Source organism: Microtus oregoni, unplaced genomic scaffold (genome assembly GCF_018167655.1).
Source record: "Microtus oregoni isolate MIOR12 unplaced genomic scaffold, Mior012 000012F_ref0000307, whole genome shotgun sequence".
NCBI classification, from domain to species: Eukaryota; Metazoa; Chordata; class Mammalia; order Rodentia; family Cricetidae; genus Microtus; species Microtus oregoni.
In genome coordinates this window covers 3,710,074-3,727,775 of record NW_024543071.1, presented here as the reverse complement: position 1 = coordinate 3,727,775, position 17,702 = coordinate 3,710,074, and the positions used below count along the sequence as shown (strand labels likewise).

General features: G+C 45.7%; 1 protein-coding gene across 5 annotated transcripts in view; it reads left to right on the top strand.

Annotated features, from left to right (window-relative positions):
- The first annotated feature begins 1,297 nt into the window (after nt 1–1,297).
- Nucleotides 1,298–17,702, top strand: part of Atrnl1 (attractin like 1) — a 561,295-nt gene continuing 544,890 nt past the window's right edge. For all 5 annotated transcript variants that reach the window (XM_041661191.1, XM_041661190.1, XM_041661192.1 and 2 more), the window contains exon 1: nt 1,298–2,203. In XM_041661191.1, the coding sequence (XP_041517125.1) occupies nt 1,455–2,203 (749 nt within the window). In that variant the 5' untranslated portion in view covers nt 1,298–1,454. The remainder of the gene's footprint in view (nt 2,204–17,702) is intronic.

Genomic DNA, 17,702 nt, shown 5'->3' with positions numbered 1-17,702 from the left:
TGATGATCATTGCCTTTCTTGGGTTGTGAAGGAACCTTTTTTCTGGACCGTTGTTTTCCTCTTAAGTCACTGCCGAGCTAGTTGTAAACCAAGCCAGCACGCATGCTTTATTCACCCAAAGAGAACAAAACATCAATAACGAGAAGGGGCTGATAAACACTGTAAACTCGCAGAAGTCGGAGAACTCCGTCCTTATCCTAACTGGCTACCAGCCTGCACCTCAGTCTTTCTCCCTCTTTGCCCTCTTCTGCAAAATGGGGTTAATAGAGGATTTTCTCTGCGAAGTGGGGATGATGGAGATTAAAAGTGATGACGTGGGTACATTATTCCCAAAATAAACTCGAATTGAATCTTAACAATATTATGATTGTGCGGTTACAACAAAACTTTTCTCCTGCAGCTGTCAGAAACGTCTGGTGAGTTTCATCCTGGCCTTACCGCCTGCTCCTTGGTGGAGCTCCAACCACACTCGGGGGTACACGCTGCAGCTCGTGCGCGGCTTCCTCTCAAGGGCTCCGCTTTAGAGACGGCACAAAAGTACGAGACCCAGAATCTCAGCTTGTGCCATCAAATCTTGGAAAGTCATCTCCAGGAAGAAATAGAATGCCGTTGAAAAGGAGAAGGGCCCCTTTCTGGGAATCATTTCTGCTTTTCTGAAGCGGGGAAAAACAAGCCCCGATGTTGCAATATTTTTCAAGACGGAAGAGTGTCCCAGATGGAGGAGGGAAGACTGACAAGCAGAAGGGAGATTCTTAGGGTTCCGAGGCAGCGTCGAGAGGGGTGGCGGTCGGGCTCAGAACCTCGCAGTTCTTTGTTGGGGGCGGGGGAGCCCCAATTCCGCCCATAAAGGGCGCTCCGGCTGAGGTCGCCCCACGGGAACTGCTTCGCGTCCCTCTCAGCCCCTCACGCCACCCCGCCCCGCCCCTGCAGACCCCACAACGTGGTCCGACCGCGGTGCCTTTAAGACTTTGCTGACTGCACATGCTCAGCTCTTTGTGTGGAGTTGGGAGTTTTTAAGAAAAAAAGAAGAAACACGGAGGAAGCTGGGAAAGCGCTAGGGCAAGCGCAGCACTTTCGCTGCTGCAGCCCGAGGAGTGCAAGGGCTGCTTTCCCACCAAAGCGAGGAAGCCCGAGTGGATATCTCCTCCGTGGGGCTCCAGGCGCAGGCCACACCTGGGGGACGCACTCCAGTCCGCGGTGGCCGGGTGGGCGCGCGCGGGGGAGTCCCGGGTCCCCGTCAGGGGCCGGGCGAGACCACAGCGCTGCAACCGAGGGGGGAGACGGCCACGATCGCGCGTGGCTGCGGGGACGTCGCTCCCCAGCTCCGGCTGTGGCAGCGGCCACGGCAATTGTCCTTAGCAAATGGAGGGAAGACGGCTTCTGCGGGGCCTCGGGACGGCTGGAAGGCGGCGGGAGGCTGTTGTCCTCTCTCCCATCCCCCCTGCTCGCCGTGGATGCGCCCGGCTAGGGGCTCCCGCTCGGCCCCGCCCTCATGGGCGAGCCGCGCTCGGAGCCCAGGCAGTTGGCGCGGGTCGCGGGTGAGGCGGGGCCGCGCGGGTCCCCTCCCCCTCCCCGCCCGGTCCCCTCCCCCTCGGGTCCCCTCCGGAGCGCCGGGCGCCGCCGGCTCTGTGCTCCGCTCCCCGGAGCTGCCGCGGCTGCGGGGTTGGGCTCGCCGAGGACAAGGTCAGCAGAGCGGGCGGCGATGCCCGAGCGTGACCGGAGGCAGCCGATTGGAGGCCGCCGCGGCCGGGAACCGTCGCTCCGGACGGGACAGCGGGACGAGGGTCGGCGCCGCTGAGCAGCCGAGGAACGGCGGCGGCGGCGAGGTCGTCTGCAGCTGGAATCCCCGCCTCAGCGGCATCCCCGTGCGCGCCCACCCGCCCGCCCGCGAGCGTAGCCCGAGCACCGGGAAGATGGAGCCGGGGGGCCGGGCCCGCTCGGGTGCCCCGCAGCTGGCCGCCCCGGGGCTGTGCAGGGCTCGGCGGGCGAGCGGCGGGGGCGCCTCCTCCTGGCTGCTGCTGGACGGGCACAGCTGGCTGCTGTGCTATGGCTTCCTCTACCTGGCGCTCTATGCTCAGGTGTCCCAGTCCAAGCCCTGCGAGAGGACTGGCTCCTGCTTCTCGGGTCGCTGTGTCAACTCCACCTGCCTGTGCGACCCGGGCTGGGTGGGGGACCAGTGCCAGCACTGCCAGGGCAGGTTCAAGTAAGTGCCTTCGCGGGACCCAGAACCTCAGCCCCCCCCCCCCCCCGTCACCCCCTCTACCCTGCTGTGACCTCGGGGTCCCCGGCTCTTAGTGCTAGGAGAGGCCGGGAGAAGTCCTGCGCTGCACCCCTCCAGCCTTAGGCTGCCCGGGGGAGCCCAGCCCTGGCTGACTCGGTGCCTTTCCGCATGTCCTCAGTGGCTTGTCATCTTCTGGGCAGAAAGAACATTCTCACTCACAGTCACGGTGCCAAACTCCACCAATTTAACAGAAACGGTGCAAATAACGCACGAGAACCCAGGAACATTGTGAGAAGTGTAAAGGTTTAAAGTTGTGGCCCAGCTCCTTCCCGTCTAGTCGGGTCTAAGAAGGGCGTGCTCTGTTCCATACCTGGTTATGAGCTCTGGTTCGGTCCTCTCATTCATTCCCCACAAGTCTCTAACTTACTGGAATCGTATGCTTCCTATGCAGCGTCTACCTAGAGAGAGATCCAGGCAGCATTTGTAGCACAGAAAGTGCTGAGTCGCGATTCCAGGACGTGCTCTTGTAAAGGTGCTGAATTTGTTGGGGCGGTCTTGCGCTGAGTTGCTTGTGGCAGTTGTCAAAGTCAGTTTGGTTTTTCTGAATCTGAAGCTGCTAAGGAGAGTGAATCTCTGGGGTCAAGATCTCTCTCCCTATTGGTTGATGCTTATTAGATTTCGGCACGCTGTAGAGAGAAGGGTGGCTGTCGGCAGAGAAGTTTTTTGAGGCCTTTCGTGCAGCCCTCTTGGCACCCTGCAGGTTTTAGACAGCGTATCCTGGATGCGTCACTTGAAGACTGCTGGCTGATTTGTGGCTGTGAAATTATATTATGTAGGTGACTAGTGTTTGCTGTGAAGATGATAGTAAAATCTAGGTGCAATGTCCCAGGCTTTGAGGCAAAGGTAAGGATGTGGCTCACTTTGATAATATATTCCAGGGTAGTTTCTTTGGAGTTTTAACACAGCATATATATATATATATATATATATATATATATATATATATATATATAATGTTATATATATTATACATATAAAAATATATACATAGTATATATACATATAAATATATATATATAATTCTATTTTCCACATTTTTGCTGTTGCTGGTTAGTACAGTGCCCCCTAGTCAATGTAAAGATGTTTGTTTTAAAATAACACTTTCAAAACTTAAGTGACTTTACAGTTTAGTTGGTTGTTTTCAAGGGGACTCTTAGGTGAAATTTCATAAAATTTGTTTGGAGTCTTAGGGCTATGTGTTTCCAGGGTTAAAAGTTTGAGAAACTGATACGTAAGTTTTACAATGCATTTAAGATATTTTGAGAGCGGTAGCAATGAAAAGTTTAGACATGGTTTACGTTGAGACAAGAGACCTGATTGAATTAAGCCTCATGAATAGCCTGATTTCCTTTGTCTGCTGTTCACCTCTTAAGAGTATCTTGACCGTATATATTGGGAGCAACCAAAATGAAAAGGTTATAATAATTTTCATATTTTCTACGAAAGAGGAAGATTGTTTGATGGGTATATAACTAATGGGCGTTGGTGAATTTGCTCCGTTTGTCGAAAGAGGATATCCAGTAGTTCTGGGATGTTCAGCCCAGTATCTGCATTTTGAGTAGGATACTTGTGAAAGCTAAGTCAGCAGCCTGTGACTTCCCTTAGCTGCGGTCCCACTTAGTAAGAGAAATCACACAGATCAAGTTGTAAGTAGACCACATAACACTTGAAGATGTTCCTGAACCACATACATTATTGAGTAGAAGGAGAGTAGACCTCAACGTACATAGACGGTCAGTCCTGAACTCAGTCCTGAACTTAGTGGATAGTCATCTGTGGGGAGCTGTTATTCTTATGATTCATTGTACTCTTGTAAATGCAACTTGATTTTTCTATGAAATACGAATTTTTAGGGTAAATATGACACTACAAATCTGTGTTTTTTCATGCAAATTTAGGAGCAAAAGAGGTATATTTAATGTTAAAGAATTCAGTCATTTAGAAGGAAATAATTACTCTCAGTAAAGTACGTTGTTAGCTATGCAAGGTTTGTTTGAGGACCTGTTTTCTAGCATTTACGTAATCCTCTGGGAGAGACCTGAACTTGGTATCTTGGTATTCTCACCAGATATCGGGAAGTCTACTAAGCTGAGTGATAGCAGCCTTACACATAGTCATGAACAGTGATTGAGTTGGTAAGCAGGCTTCATAATTGATTGGTGTGTTACCTTAGTCTCTCTGCTGTACGTTTCAGCTAGGGAGTGAATGCCTTTTCAGATCTGAAGACTGATGACTGGGGGAGGAAATGTGTACACAAACACAGTACCAGAAGTGATACTTCAGACCCCTCAGCATTATTCTAGTCTTTGGTTTGTTTCCGTTTGAAAAGAATAAAATATTCAAAGTCAGAAGACTTTCCTGACAACTAAAGCGGAATTAACACCCATTTTTCTCTAATGCTAGACCGAAGTCTTTCGGGGTGAGACTCAGGAAACACAGTGCTGGCTTGACGTGTAATAAAGACTACGGTATACTTTAATTGGAATTATATGTGAGTAGCATCGTCTAACATTAGGCTGGAAAACATTCTGCTATAGTTCACCTGTTTACACAACAAATGATATTTCTATTAGAAGCTGGTTAACTTATCTTTGTAGAGCGGTTGGAATTTTTATTTATAAAAATCAAAATTTTGTATTGAAACAGACATTTTCTTCTTATTGTAGCTTTGGTACTTACCACTCTAATCTCTGGTAATAGATTGGAAAATACCTCACTATATGTGGATTATTTGTAAATATAGCATTATAAGCACTTATGTACTGGGCTATTTTAAAAATAATGAACTTTATTCTATATATAACTTTTAAACCTTCAGGCTAGTTAAATTTGGATTCTGAGTTCACAGTTATAATGGAATCTTTTTTGTTTTTGTTTTTGTTTTTTTGAGGCAGTGTTTCACAGTGTAATAGCTGTGGCTGTCTTGGAACTCATCTGTAGACCAGTTTGGCCTCCAAATTACAGAGATTTACCTGCCTCTGCCTGGGATTAAAGGCTTGTGCCACCACGACCTGGCTGGAGTTCTATTTTTAGTAACAGTAAAATAAGTATGCACTGTGAGGGCATAGGGTGTTTTCTATCAACAGAAGATACACGATTAAAACTCAATTTTTTTTCTTAAACTTCTTTTTTTTTTTTCTTCCTTTTTGAGACAGGGCCTCTCTATATACCTCTGGCTGTCCTGGACTCACTCTGTAGACCAAGCTAGCCTCAGAATCATAGAGATCCTCTGCCTCTGCCTCCCAAGTGCTGGGATTAAAGGTGCCAAGCCTAAACTACTAGAACGCGCTCCATGCTGAGTGCAGAAGGAGCTCTTGGGGGTTGGGCCAAAAAATGACCCGGGATAAATCAGCTTCCTGATGCTGAGAGTCCTCAAGCAATTGAATATTTATTGTTAATTATAGAGAACCTGTGAGTAACTTTAATGTGAAAAATTGAATGTTCTCTGTTAGTATGTCTTCACTTCTAAGTAAAATTATAATAAATAATTTATATTATTAAATTATGTAATCACATAGTAGAATTTAAAACAGTTTAAATATTTCAAATTTGTGAAGTTGGTTTATTTTTTTGTCTCCATTGTTTGGCTTCCTAAACACATTCGATTCCCTCCTACACTTGGGGTTTCATTTGGGACTCGGGGGTGTTTTACACTCCTTTCTCCTCAGAGCTCTTCCTCTCCAGTCTTTGCTTGGGAAATTACTGTTGAGCCTTCTACGCTTGACTCGGGCTTCTTCTAACAAGGGCTTTTCTGGACTCCCCAGCCATCCCTGCTTCTAACAAGGGCTTTTCTGGACTCCCCAGCCATCCCTGCTTCTAACAAGGGCTTTTCTGGACTCCCCAGCCATCCCTGCTTCTAACAAGGGCTTTTCTGGACTCCCCAGCCATCCCTGCTTCTAACAAGGGCTTTTCTGGACTACCCAGCCATCCCTGCTTCTAACAAGGGCTTTTCTGGACTCCCTAGCCATCCCTGCTTCTAACAAGGGCTTTTCTGGACTTCCTAGCCATCCCTGCTTCTAACAAGGGCTTTTCTGGACTCCCCAGCCATCCCTGCTTCTAACAAGGGCTTTTCTGGACTCCCCAGCCATCCCTGCTTCTAACAAGGGCTTTTCTGGACTTCCTAGCCATCCCTGCTTCTAACAAGGGCTTTTCTGGACTACCCAGCCATCCCTTGCTGTTTACTGCTATAGCACAGCTTTTCCTCCTCTGTGCTTTCAGAGTGAAGTCTTAATTAGTTATTTTTTCTTTACGATTTCATTGTTTGTTTTGTGATCCCACACATTAAACCCCAGGCATCACACATGCTTTTCAAGTGCTAGGCTCAGTTGTAATTTAAAAATTATTTTTACTTTTTAAATTATGTGGTGTGTGTCTCTGTGCGTATCTGTGTATATGTGCTTTCATGTATAGTGTGTGTATATGTGTATGCGTGTGTGTGTAGTGTGCCTGTGCATTTGTGTGTGTGCATGCATGTATGTGTGTGTATGCATGTGTGTAGTGTGTGCCTGTGCATTTGTGTGTGTGCATGCATGCATGGGTCAAAGAGTCCTGAAGAGAGCCCCAGAGCCCCTGGAGCTGGAGTTACAGACAGCTGTGAGCTGCTAACATGCAGGGTACTGGGCTGAACTTGGTTCCCCTGCAAGAGCACCATGTGTTTGTGACCCCTGACCCGTTTCTCCAGCTCTTTAAGAATAGTTTGTGATGTAGGATCATTTGAAATTTAGCCTTTGGGAAGTTTTGTCTTGTGTCTGTACCCCTGAGACCATCGCCGTCACAACGGTCATAAAGTAGCAGTCCCACCCGGACGTTTTCAATACTTCCCTTTCCTCCCCTTGCTTCCAATACTGCAATGGGGGGGGGCATCTAAAGACATTTTATTTTGTTTTCTGTGGACGAGTGTTCTGCCTGGAGGCCAGACGAGGGTAGCATGTCCCCGGGAACAGCTATGAGCGACCGTGTGAGTGCTGGAAATTGACTCTGGATCCTGGAAGAGCAGCCAGTGTTCCTAACTGCGTAGTTGTCTCTTCAGCCCCACCCACGTGTTTAATGTTTTAAATATAAAAACTGTTTTGCAGAATGACTGCAATCATTTACCTTCCCAAGTAGTGTTTGAATGTTCTAATTAATCCATACCCTAGCCAATATTTGTCAATTTAAACTGATGTATGATTGGTCTTTTTAAAGCATTCATTTAGATGTGTGTGCACGCTTGTGACTGCCGTAGGTGTGTAGAGGTCACGTGACAACTGCATGAGTAGGTGCCATCGTGCCACCAAGCAGCCTGCGCTGCTCAGCCTTCTCTCTGGGCTTCAGCTTGCACCCCTAATTCCCTCCTGACTAACGATGTTGAGTGTCTTGTCGTGTTCTTACTGGCCATCTGTTTATCTTCTTTAGTGAGGAAATTTCAAATCGTGGCCACATTAAATTAAATTTTCCCCTAATTTTTTTATTTTTATGAATTCTTTCATTTATGGATATGACTTTATCATTTGGAAGTCTTTCCTACCAGGTTGGGCTCTTTCTTTCTTTCCTTCCTTCCTTCCTTCCTTCCTTCCTTCCTCTTCCTCCTCCTCCTCCCTCTTCCCTCCCCTCCCCTCCCCTCCCTCCCTCCCTCTCCTCCTCCTCCTCCTCCTCCTCCTCCTCCTCCTCCTCCTCCTTCTTCTTCTTCTCTCTCTCTCTCTCTCTCTCTCTCTCTCTCTCTCTCTCTCTCTCCCTCTCTCCCCAGGGTTTCTCAGTAGCTTTGGAGCCTCTCCTGGTACTACTCTTTATTTTCCATTTATGTGTGTATGTGTATGTAATGCAGACCTCATGAAATGACCCTCATTATTTGCTGGCAGGGTTTTTGTGGAACTTGCATTATTTCTTCATTATGTGTTTGGTAGAATTGACCACTTGTCTTAGTTAGGGTCTCTGCTGCTGTGATAAACCCCATGAGCAAAAGTGGATTTTACTAACTCTCCAAAGATGACAGAGGAAAAACTCCTTGATACCGGTCTCAGAAATGACTTCTTATATATGACCCCAAGAGCACCTACCTTAAAATTAACACACATGGGAGATGAATACATTTAAAAAGTTTCTGCACAGCAGGGGTTGGGAGCAGAGGGAGCCCTGAGTGAGTTAGGTTCTGGGTGAATGTGTAGCGTGGACATGGGTGTGGTCAAGGACCCCACAGCCTCATGGGAGAAGCAGTCTTCTGTGGGTGGAGCTCAGAGGGGTGGTAAAGCTTTCCCTGGGGCTCTAAGTGAGAATGGTTGATCAGTGTGCACAAAACCGGCACCGGGAGCCCCCTCCTCCCTGTTGCTCACAGCCACAGACAACTGTGGAGACCAGCCAACCGCTTTCACCTGCATGATGAACCCAGAAGCTCTGGGTTATGGCGGTAGTAGGCACTACTCCATCATAGTGTGCAAAGCCCGTCTGAGCCCAGCTTTTCTGGGTATGTGTCCTGTGGGTATGGGTCTGCCATTTCTTCTGTACCTGTGGGTATGTTTCTGCCATTTCTTCTGTGCCTGTGGCTGTATGTCCGCCATTTCTTCTATATCTGTGACTGTGTCCACCATTTCTTCTGTACCTGTGGCTGTGTGTCCGCCATGTCTTCTGTACCTGTGGCTGTGTGTCCGTCTCCACCATGTCTTCTGTACCTGTGGCTGTGTGTCCGTCTCCACCATGTCTTCTGTACCTGTGGCTGTATGTCCGCCATGTCTTCTGTACCTGTGGCTGTGTGTCCGCCATGTCTTCTGTACCTGTGGCTGTATGTCCGTCTCCACCATGTCTTCTGTACCTGTGGCTGTGTGTCCGCCATGTCTTCTGTACCTGTGGCTGTGTGTCTGCCTCCACCATGTCTTCTGTACCTGTGGCTGTGTGTCCGTCTCCACCATGTCTTCTGTACCTGTGGCTGTGTGTCTGCCTCCACCATGTCTTCTGTGCCTGTGGCTGTGTGTCCGCCATGTCTTCTGTACCTGTGGCTGTGTGTCCACCATTTCTTCTATATCTGTGACTGTGTCCACCATGTCTTCTGTACCTGTGGCTGTGTGTCCACCATGTCTTCTGTGCCTGTGGCTGTATGTCCACCATTTCTTCTATATCTGTGACTGTGTCCACCATGTCTTCTGTACCTGTGGCTGTGTGTCCGCCATGTCTTCTGTACCTGTGGCTGTGTGTCCGTCTCCACCATGTCTTCTGTACCTGTGGCTGTGTGTCCGCCATGTCTTCATCCCTCATCACCTCTAATCAGGTTCAGGCCTGAACTGCTCAGGGTGTGGCAAGAAGTAATAACTCATAGACTGAAGAGTTTGAAAAAATATTTGTAAATCATATATCAGCTAAAGGACTCTTACCCAAATTAAGGAACTCAAATAATTAATAAGAAAAGTACCTATTTGAAGGAAGGCAAAGAACTGGAATAGAATTCTCTTAAGACATACGAAACACCAAAAATACATAAAATTTATGTTTAACATCACTGAGCATTAGGGAAATGCAAATTAAACTATAATCTTCTCATACCTTTTATAAAAGCTATTACTGAAAGATGAAAGATAGCAGGTGTTGACTAGAATGTGAAGAAATGGAAATTTTTTTTTTTACTGGAAATGTAAATTATGTCACCCATTTTTGAGATAGTGGGAAGGTTCTTAAAATCTGAAACTAGATTTACGTGTGATTCAGCAGTTCCACTTCTGGCAACATTTTTTCACTCCTATGTTTGGGGATAATGGACATGCTCATCAGTAGATGAATGGGCCCAAATGGGAACGTGTGGGCCATGGTGTCATCTGCCATATAAGGAACACTGCAGTACATGAACAAACCAGGGCAGAAAGAGGCGTCACCCCCGATTGAGCTCACTTGTGTGGCGGGTGATGGGGTGGCATGTTTGCAGAGGGCAATGTTTGTCCATGGGTATGTGATGGAGGAGAGGCCGCTTGTTCTTCACGGCCTCCCGGCTACTTACACCCAAAATAATCACACAGAAACTGTATTAATTAAATCACTGCTTGGCCCATTAGCTCTAGCTTCTTATTGGCTAACTCTCAATTTAACCCATCTCCATTAATCAGTGCATCACCACGAGGTGGTGGCCTACCAGCAAAGTCTCAGCATGTCTATCTCCAGCGATGGATCCATGGCATCTCTCTGACTCTGCCTTCTTCCTCCCAGCATTCAGTTCTGTCTTCTCCGCCTACCTAAGTTCTGCCCTATCAACAGGCCAAGGCAGTTTCTTTATTCATTAACCAATAAAAGCAACACATAGACAGAAGGACCTCCCACACAATTTCCCCTTTTCTGTTTAAACAAAAAGGAAGGCTTTATATAGTAAAATTTCATATAAAATAGGTATTTTTATCTTTTATCATAACTAAGCAAAACTATAACTATAAATTCTTCAACTCCATCAAAAACTCCAGAAGGATATAATATTACCTAAGTAAACAGGAAGTACATTGTAAGCAACTCCCAAAAGTCGAGAATTGACAGACATTTTGCTACCTGGACAGTCACCCAAAGTTCTTATGTACCGTTGGGACATCCATCTTCAGCCTACAGGCACATAGTATCCAGCAGACTTTTCCATGAAGCAGGAAATTTCTAAGACAGTTCTACCTATATTGGCAGTTTGTCAGTCACTTTCTTCTGTGTCCTACAGAATGTCTGGCAGACTCTTTCATGAAGCAGGAATCCCGAAGGATCATATCACCTTTAGGCAAGTTCAGCAGTCATCTCTCTGTGGGTCCTGCATGTCTAGTTCACACAGCATGCCATCAAGCAATCCAGGCAAGAGCAGTTTTTTGCCCAAATGGATAGCAAACTCCTAAAGGAGTTTCTTCGATGCCCATCTTCCTCTTGAAGTAGCTTGGTGCTGCCAGGAGCAGATGTGTCTCATTGTCATGAAAAGTCTTAAGTTCTTAAACATTTTAAATGTGATATTCTGCAGGTCTCCAAAGGATTTGAAGAACACCTATCTAACTGAAATATACCTCTATATATCTAGAAAACCTAACTAACATGACTACAAGCTTGTTGATTATATTTTTAATTATATAGATATTTAAATGAGAAACACAATCACAATACCTTAATCAAGAGCAAATATATATATATATGTGTGTGTGTATAACAAAATTGACCTTAAATTTGTATCAATAAACCAAGATCCATGCCAATGCAAATCTCTGTAGCATATCCCCCTTTAAATGTAAAGAAACATTTAAAAACAATATTTGGGCGTAGTGTCTCCGGTGACAGCTCTATGGCATCTCTCTGACTCTGCCTTCTTCCTCCCAGCATTCAGTTCTCTCTACTCCGCCTACCTAAGTTTGGCCCTAGCAATAGGCCAAGGCAGTTTCTTTATTCATTAACCAATATAAGCAACACATAGACAGAAGGAACTCCCATACCAGGTATGGTGTGGACCATTTCAGTTAGGTGGGGAAGTCCTGGTGAGTGCTTATTCAGCAAGGTGATTTATAGTTAAAATGGATATTTCAAAACCACTAAATTAACTGTTCTTATCATACAGGAAGATAAACATGTGAGGTAAAAGGTGTGTTATTTAGTGCTTTGTGTGTGGGCACATGTGTGTGCAGACATATGTGCATGTATGTACATTCGCATGGAAGCCGGAGGATAACCCTGGTATTATGATATTTTTCCTCAAGGGTTGTCCACTTTTTCTTCCCTCCCACCCTACCTCCATCCCTCCCTCCCTTCTTCCTTCCTTCCTTCTGATGGTCTCACCAAGAAGACTGGGCTGAACATGGTCAAAGAACCCCAGGGATCTGCCTGTCTCCTCTTCCCAGTGCTGGATTATAAGATGATGTGGGATTCACTCTATGAACTATGAATATGTTTTATTACCATTGGTTAATAAAGAAGCTGCTTTGGCCTATGGCAGGGCAGAATATAGCCAGGCTGGAAGAGATGTAAAGAGAGAGTAGGCGGAGTCAGAGAGACACCATGTAGCTGCCAAAGGAGACAGATGCTGGAACCTTACTGGTAGGCCATAACCTTGTGGTGATACATAGATTAATAGAAATGGGTTAATTTAAGCCGTAAGAGCTAGCTAGGAATACACCTAAGCCAAACAGTGTTGTAATTAATACAGTTTCTTTGTGATTATTTGGGTCATTGGGTCAGGGCAGCCGGAAAGGAAAGTGCAGTCTCTGTCTATGATAAGCTCGTCAGCATCCTCAGCTAACCATCTTCCCCTCTTCCATAGTGTGCATTTGTGTTGAAACACCATATTTTACCCCAGAAATATAGACAACTAGTATTTGTCAATAAATGTAAAACAGCAGAAAGGAAGCCAACAAGCTGGTAAATAATATTTCAACTACAAAATGTGTTTTAAGAAATATCTCCTACTGCATGGATACTTCAGGTTACAGTAAAGGTCTTGCCATTGCAAGCTGGAGGGTCCGAGTTCTATGAGCAGAACCCACATACAAGCTGAGCATGGTAGTGTATGCTTGTGGGCCAGCAAGCCCCAGCAGTCCTCTCGCCTTTGCCCACAGAAGAGCCCACACAACCATGCCAGCTTTTTAAACATGGGTGCTGGCTCTCAATTTAGGCATCCATCTATCTCTGGTTCTTAGTTCGAGAACAGAAGTGTTGTAGTTTAATGATAGTTGGGCGTAGGTGTTCACAGTTACAATCACAGCATTCCATAGTCTTCTGCAGGAGGATTTCATGATTTGCCAAGCCAGCCTAAGCTATACATCAATTTCTAGGCTAGCCAGAGTTAGAGAGCAAGGACCTGTCTTAAAAAAAATTAATGGTTTGAAACTTAGAAGGCATATTATAAATTATACGTTGCTTAATTTCTGGAGATGTCTGCCAAGTAAATGAATACGTTGAAAACTTGTTGTTTGTGGTCACTTCTGGTTTTAGAGTTTTAAGACTTGGGTTTTAGAACAGGTAACAGATTGTGATTAAGTTGACAGTGTAACAGCAATTCTTTAAGGTGATGGTTGGAAGAATAAAGAAATCGAGAGACTTGAAAGAAAATTGTTCTTACTGTAGGTGTGATTGTGTTCTTACTGTAGGTGTGATTGTGTTCTTACTGTGGGTGTGATTGTGTTCTTACTGTGGGTGTGAGTGTGTTCTTACTGTGGGTGTGAGTGTGTTCTTACTGTGGGTGTGAGTGTGTTCTTACTGTGGGTGTGAGTGTGTTCTTACTGTAGGTGTGAGTGTGTTCTTACTGTAGGTGTGTGTTCTTACTGTGGGTGTGAGTGTGTTCTTACTGTGGGTGTGAGTGTGTTCTTACTGTAGGTGTGAGTGTGTTCTTACTGTGGGTGTGAGTGTGTTACTGTGGGTGTGAGTGTGTTCTTACTGTAGGTGTGATTGTGTTCTTACTGTAGGTGTGAGTGTGTTCTTACTGTAGGTGTGAGTGTGTTCTTACTGTAGGTGTGTGGATTCTTACTGTGGGTGTGAGTGCATCTTACTGTGGGTGTGAGTGGGTTCTCACTGTGGGTGTGAGTGGATCTTGCTTGAGTGTGACTGGGTTCTCACTGTGGGTGTGAGTGGGTTCTCACTGTGGGTGTGATTTTAGTTCTCACTGTGGGTGTGAGTGTGTTCTTACTGTAGGTATGAGTGTGTTCTTACTGTAGGTATGAGTGTGTTCTTAGTGTGGATGTGAGTGGGTTCGCACTGTGGGTGTGATATTGCCGTAATAGTCCTCTTAGTCCCACTGATGCGAACAGAAGCTCGGCACCTGTAGCTTCATGTGTTTTTTGTAGCCTGGTGATGAGCAGACGTTCCCTGTGTTCCTCCTCTAAGGAGTACTGTGGCTTCCCAAGTGTGCTTCCCTAGAGGACAGGAGATGTTTAAATTAGAGCCCAGGAACTGGAGAACGCTTGTACCACCATGTCCCTACCTTGTGTCAACTGCTATGGTCCTGGTGGCGATTTCCATGATGCCTGAGTCTTTGCCGCTTTTGTGGTGCCAGGTTAAGACTCTCCTATGGCCCCGTTTCTTCTGTTCTGAGCCTAGGGGTAAGCAGGGCTCGCTTCTGTCCCTTCAGGTCTTTTCTGGGCATGTGGTCTGACGTAGGCATTCATGTAGCTCCTGGATCCCCTGGCGCACACCTACACAGTTCTTAGAGAAGGCCCTGCTGTCTGTTTTCTCTTCGTTTTCAGGGAGTGTCCTTTCTGAGTTTCCAAATCTGCCCACTGATATGTCTCTGCCGGGAATATTGTCCTGTTGTTCTTTTATGATTAATTAAATTTGATATTTTGTTGAGGTTTTTTTTGAGTGTTATTTATCTGTAATGTTTATTTTTTGAAACATTCTCATCAGGTTTTGTCATCCTGACATTATTAAATAAGTTGATGTGAATTCCTTTTTTCTCTAATCTCTGAAAGACATTACAAAACATTCTTATTATTTCTCATTTAAGTGATGGAAAAGTTTTACCAATGAAGCCATCTGTGCTTGCAGGGTTCTCTGGTGCTGTGTGAGTTATGAGCTTCTTTAGTGGCTGGCTGGCTCTTTGGGAACTGTTCTTGGTCTGCTCTGCACTGTCCCTGTCCATCTCAGGGAGCTGCTGAGGGCTCTGTTGTTGACTTTGCCAAGTTGAGTTTGACCTTTCCCCCCATTTTAAACCATCAAATGAATTGACAGAAAAATTTTAATATCCTATTTTTTCTATTAAGTTAGTAATAATAATATCTCCCTTTTCTTCTTGATAATTAATATTTTTATTTTCTTTCTTGACAAGTTTGTTAGGAGTTTAACAACTATTATTCTATGTAAAATGCTTTTTAGTTGTATAGGTTTTTTTTTTTGCTATGATTTTACTATTTTGAAAATTTCCGTTTTTTTTTTACGATTTCATTCATTACAATTCTTTTTGGATGTGTTCTAGTTTCTTGAGTTATTATTTAGATAATTGTTTTTAGTTTTCTAAGACTCATGTTTAAAGCTGTAAATTCTGCTAAGCACTAGTTTAATCTTCATCTCACAGACTTTAGGAGACTGCGATTTTAGAATGAGTCAATTAAAAGTTTTCTAGAGGACTTCGTGGCGTAGAAAACTGTTTCTTAATTCCCAGACATTTAGGGCTTTTTATCTTACATTTTCTATTATTGTACATGAATGGCATGGATTTTAGAAGCATAGTTATTGTAGCAAACTTTCTTTAATTGATTAAACTGATTTAATTCAGTTCTGGTGCTTTGTGTGCTATGGCCAAAGGACAAGTGGCCACTTCCTTTAAATCAGAAGTTAGTTTTTTTTTTTTTTTCCATTCCCAGATTTGAGATACCATTGCTGCAGGCTTGGTTCCAAAACTACGTGGGCTCCAGGTTCTCAAGTCCATGTAATTAGAATCCTCTTAGCTCTCAGGCTTCTACTGACTTTTATTTATTTATTTTGTTTTGTTTTGAATGTTAGTTTTCGCACTGGACTTGAGGGCTGTGACAAAAGCCATGAGCGGCCATGAGCAGGCATTGTCTCGTTTCTGACGCGCAGCATCAACACGGACCTTGCTTCCTACAGCACATGGTTGTGTTTGTACAGCAGGAGACTGCTCCACTGTCTTTGAAAGGTTTAGTGTGAGTGTGTGTGTGTGTGTGTGTGTGTGTGTGTGTGAGAGAGAGAGAGAGAGAGAGAGAGAGAGAGAGAGAGAGACAGAGACAGAGAGGGTTGTGTAGAGGTCCAAGTATAACTTGTTGGAGTTGACTCTGTCCTTCCACTGTGTGGTCCTGGAGAGCAAACCCAGGCTGCCTGACTTTTCCTAGGTCCCTTCGCCCACTGAGCCTTCTCGCCAAGCTTTCTATCACTCTTTACTATTAGACTAAATCTTTGAAGTACTAATATGAATATTCCAAAACTTCCTGCGTTGGTGAGTGCAGCCTTTTCTGCTGGTCCAGTCCGTGCCTTAGGAAGGTCTGGAGACTGACATAGAGAACAGGCAGTTAGGAGAGGGCTCCTAGTCACCTACCACAGGGACTGTGGGAGTCCAGTTCCCCAGGGAGGCCCAAGGGACAGGTGTACTTAGGGATTACCAGTGCCAAGGCAGGAGAGCCAGAGGCAGTTATGTTCCTTAGATTAGACTGTTTGTTCTCTAAAAGCTGTTCCTGGGAGGGGGTAGATTCATAATTTGCACAGGCAAAATGAGTTTTAGCTGCCAGAGGAGAGCCCTTCCACAAAGATTCAGATAATCACTTTAGAAATTTCCAAAGTATGGAAATGTAAGGAGGAATGAGAGAAAGTGATCACTGTCAGCCATCGCACTACAGTGTGAACACAGCACGGCCACTGTCAGCCATTGCACTACAGTGTGAACACAGCATGGCCACTGTCAGCCATTGCACTACAGTGTGAACACAGTGCTGTCAGTCATTGCACTACAGTGTGAACACAGTGCTGTCAGTCATTGCACTACAGTGTGAACACAGCACAGCCACTGTCAGTCATTGCACTACCGTGTGAACACAGCACGGCCACTGTCAGCCATTGCACTACAGTGTGAACACAGCACTGTCAGCCACTGCACTACAGTGTGAACATAGCACAGCCACTGTCAGCCATCGCACTACAGTGTGAACACAGCACGGCCACTGTCAGCCACTGCACTACAGTGTGAACACAGCACAGTCACTGTCAGCCACTGCACTACAGTGTGAACATAGCACAGCCACTGTCAGCCATTGCACTACAGTGTGAACACAGCACGGCCACTGTCAGCCATTGCACTACAGTGTGAACACAGCACTGTCAGCCATTGCACTACAGTGTGAACACAGTGCTGTCAGCCATTGCACTACAGTGTGAACACAGCACTGTCAGCCATTGCACTACAGTGTGAACACAGTGCTGTCAGTCATTGCACTACAGTGTGAACACAGCACGGCCACTGTCAGCCATTGCACTACAGTGTGAACACAGCACGGCCACTGTCAGCCATCACACTACAGTGTGAACACAGCACTGTCAGCCATTGCACTATAGTGTGAATACAGCACTGTCAGCCATTGCACTACAGTGTGAACACAGTGCTGTCAGTTATTGCACTACAGTGTGAACACAGCACAGCCACTGTCAGCCATTGCACTACAGTGTGAACACAGCGCTGTCAGCCATTGCACTACAGTGTGAACATAGCACAGCCACTGTCAGCCATTGCACTACAGTGTGAACACAGCGCTGTCAGCCATTGCACTACAGTGTGAATACAGCGCTGCCACTGTCAGCCATTGCACTACAGTGTGAACACAGCGCTGCCACTGTCAGCCATTGCACTACAGTGTGAACACAGTGCTGTCAGTCATTGCACTACAGTGTGAACACAGCGCTGCCACTGTCAGCCATTGCACTACCACATGCCTATAACTATTAAGATAACAACAAATTATTCTATAAACTTGTGCTGACTTATTTCCATGAGAATTCTTCTCTTCCTCTTTGCCAATGTTTG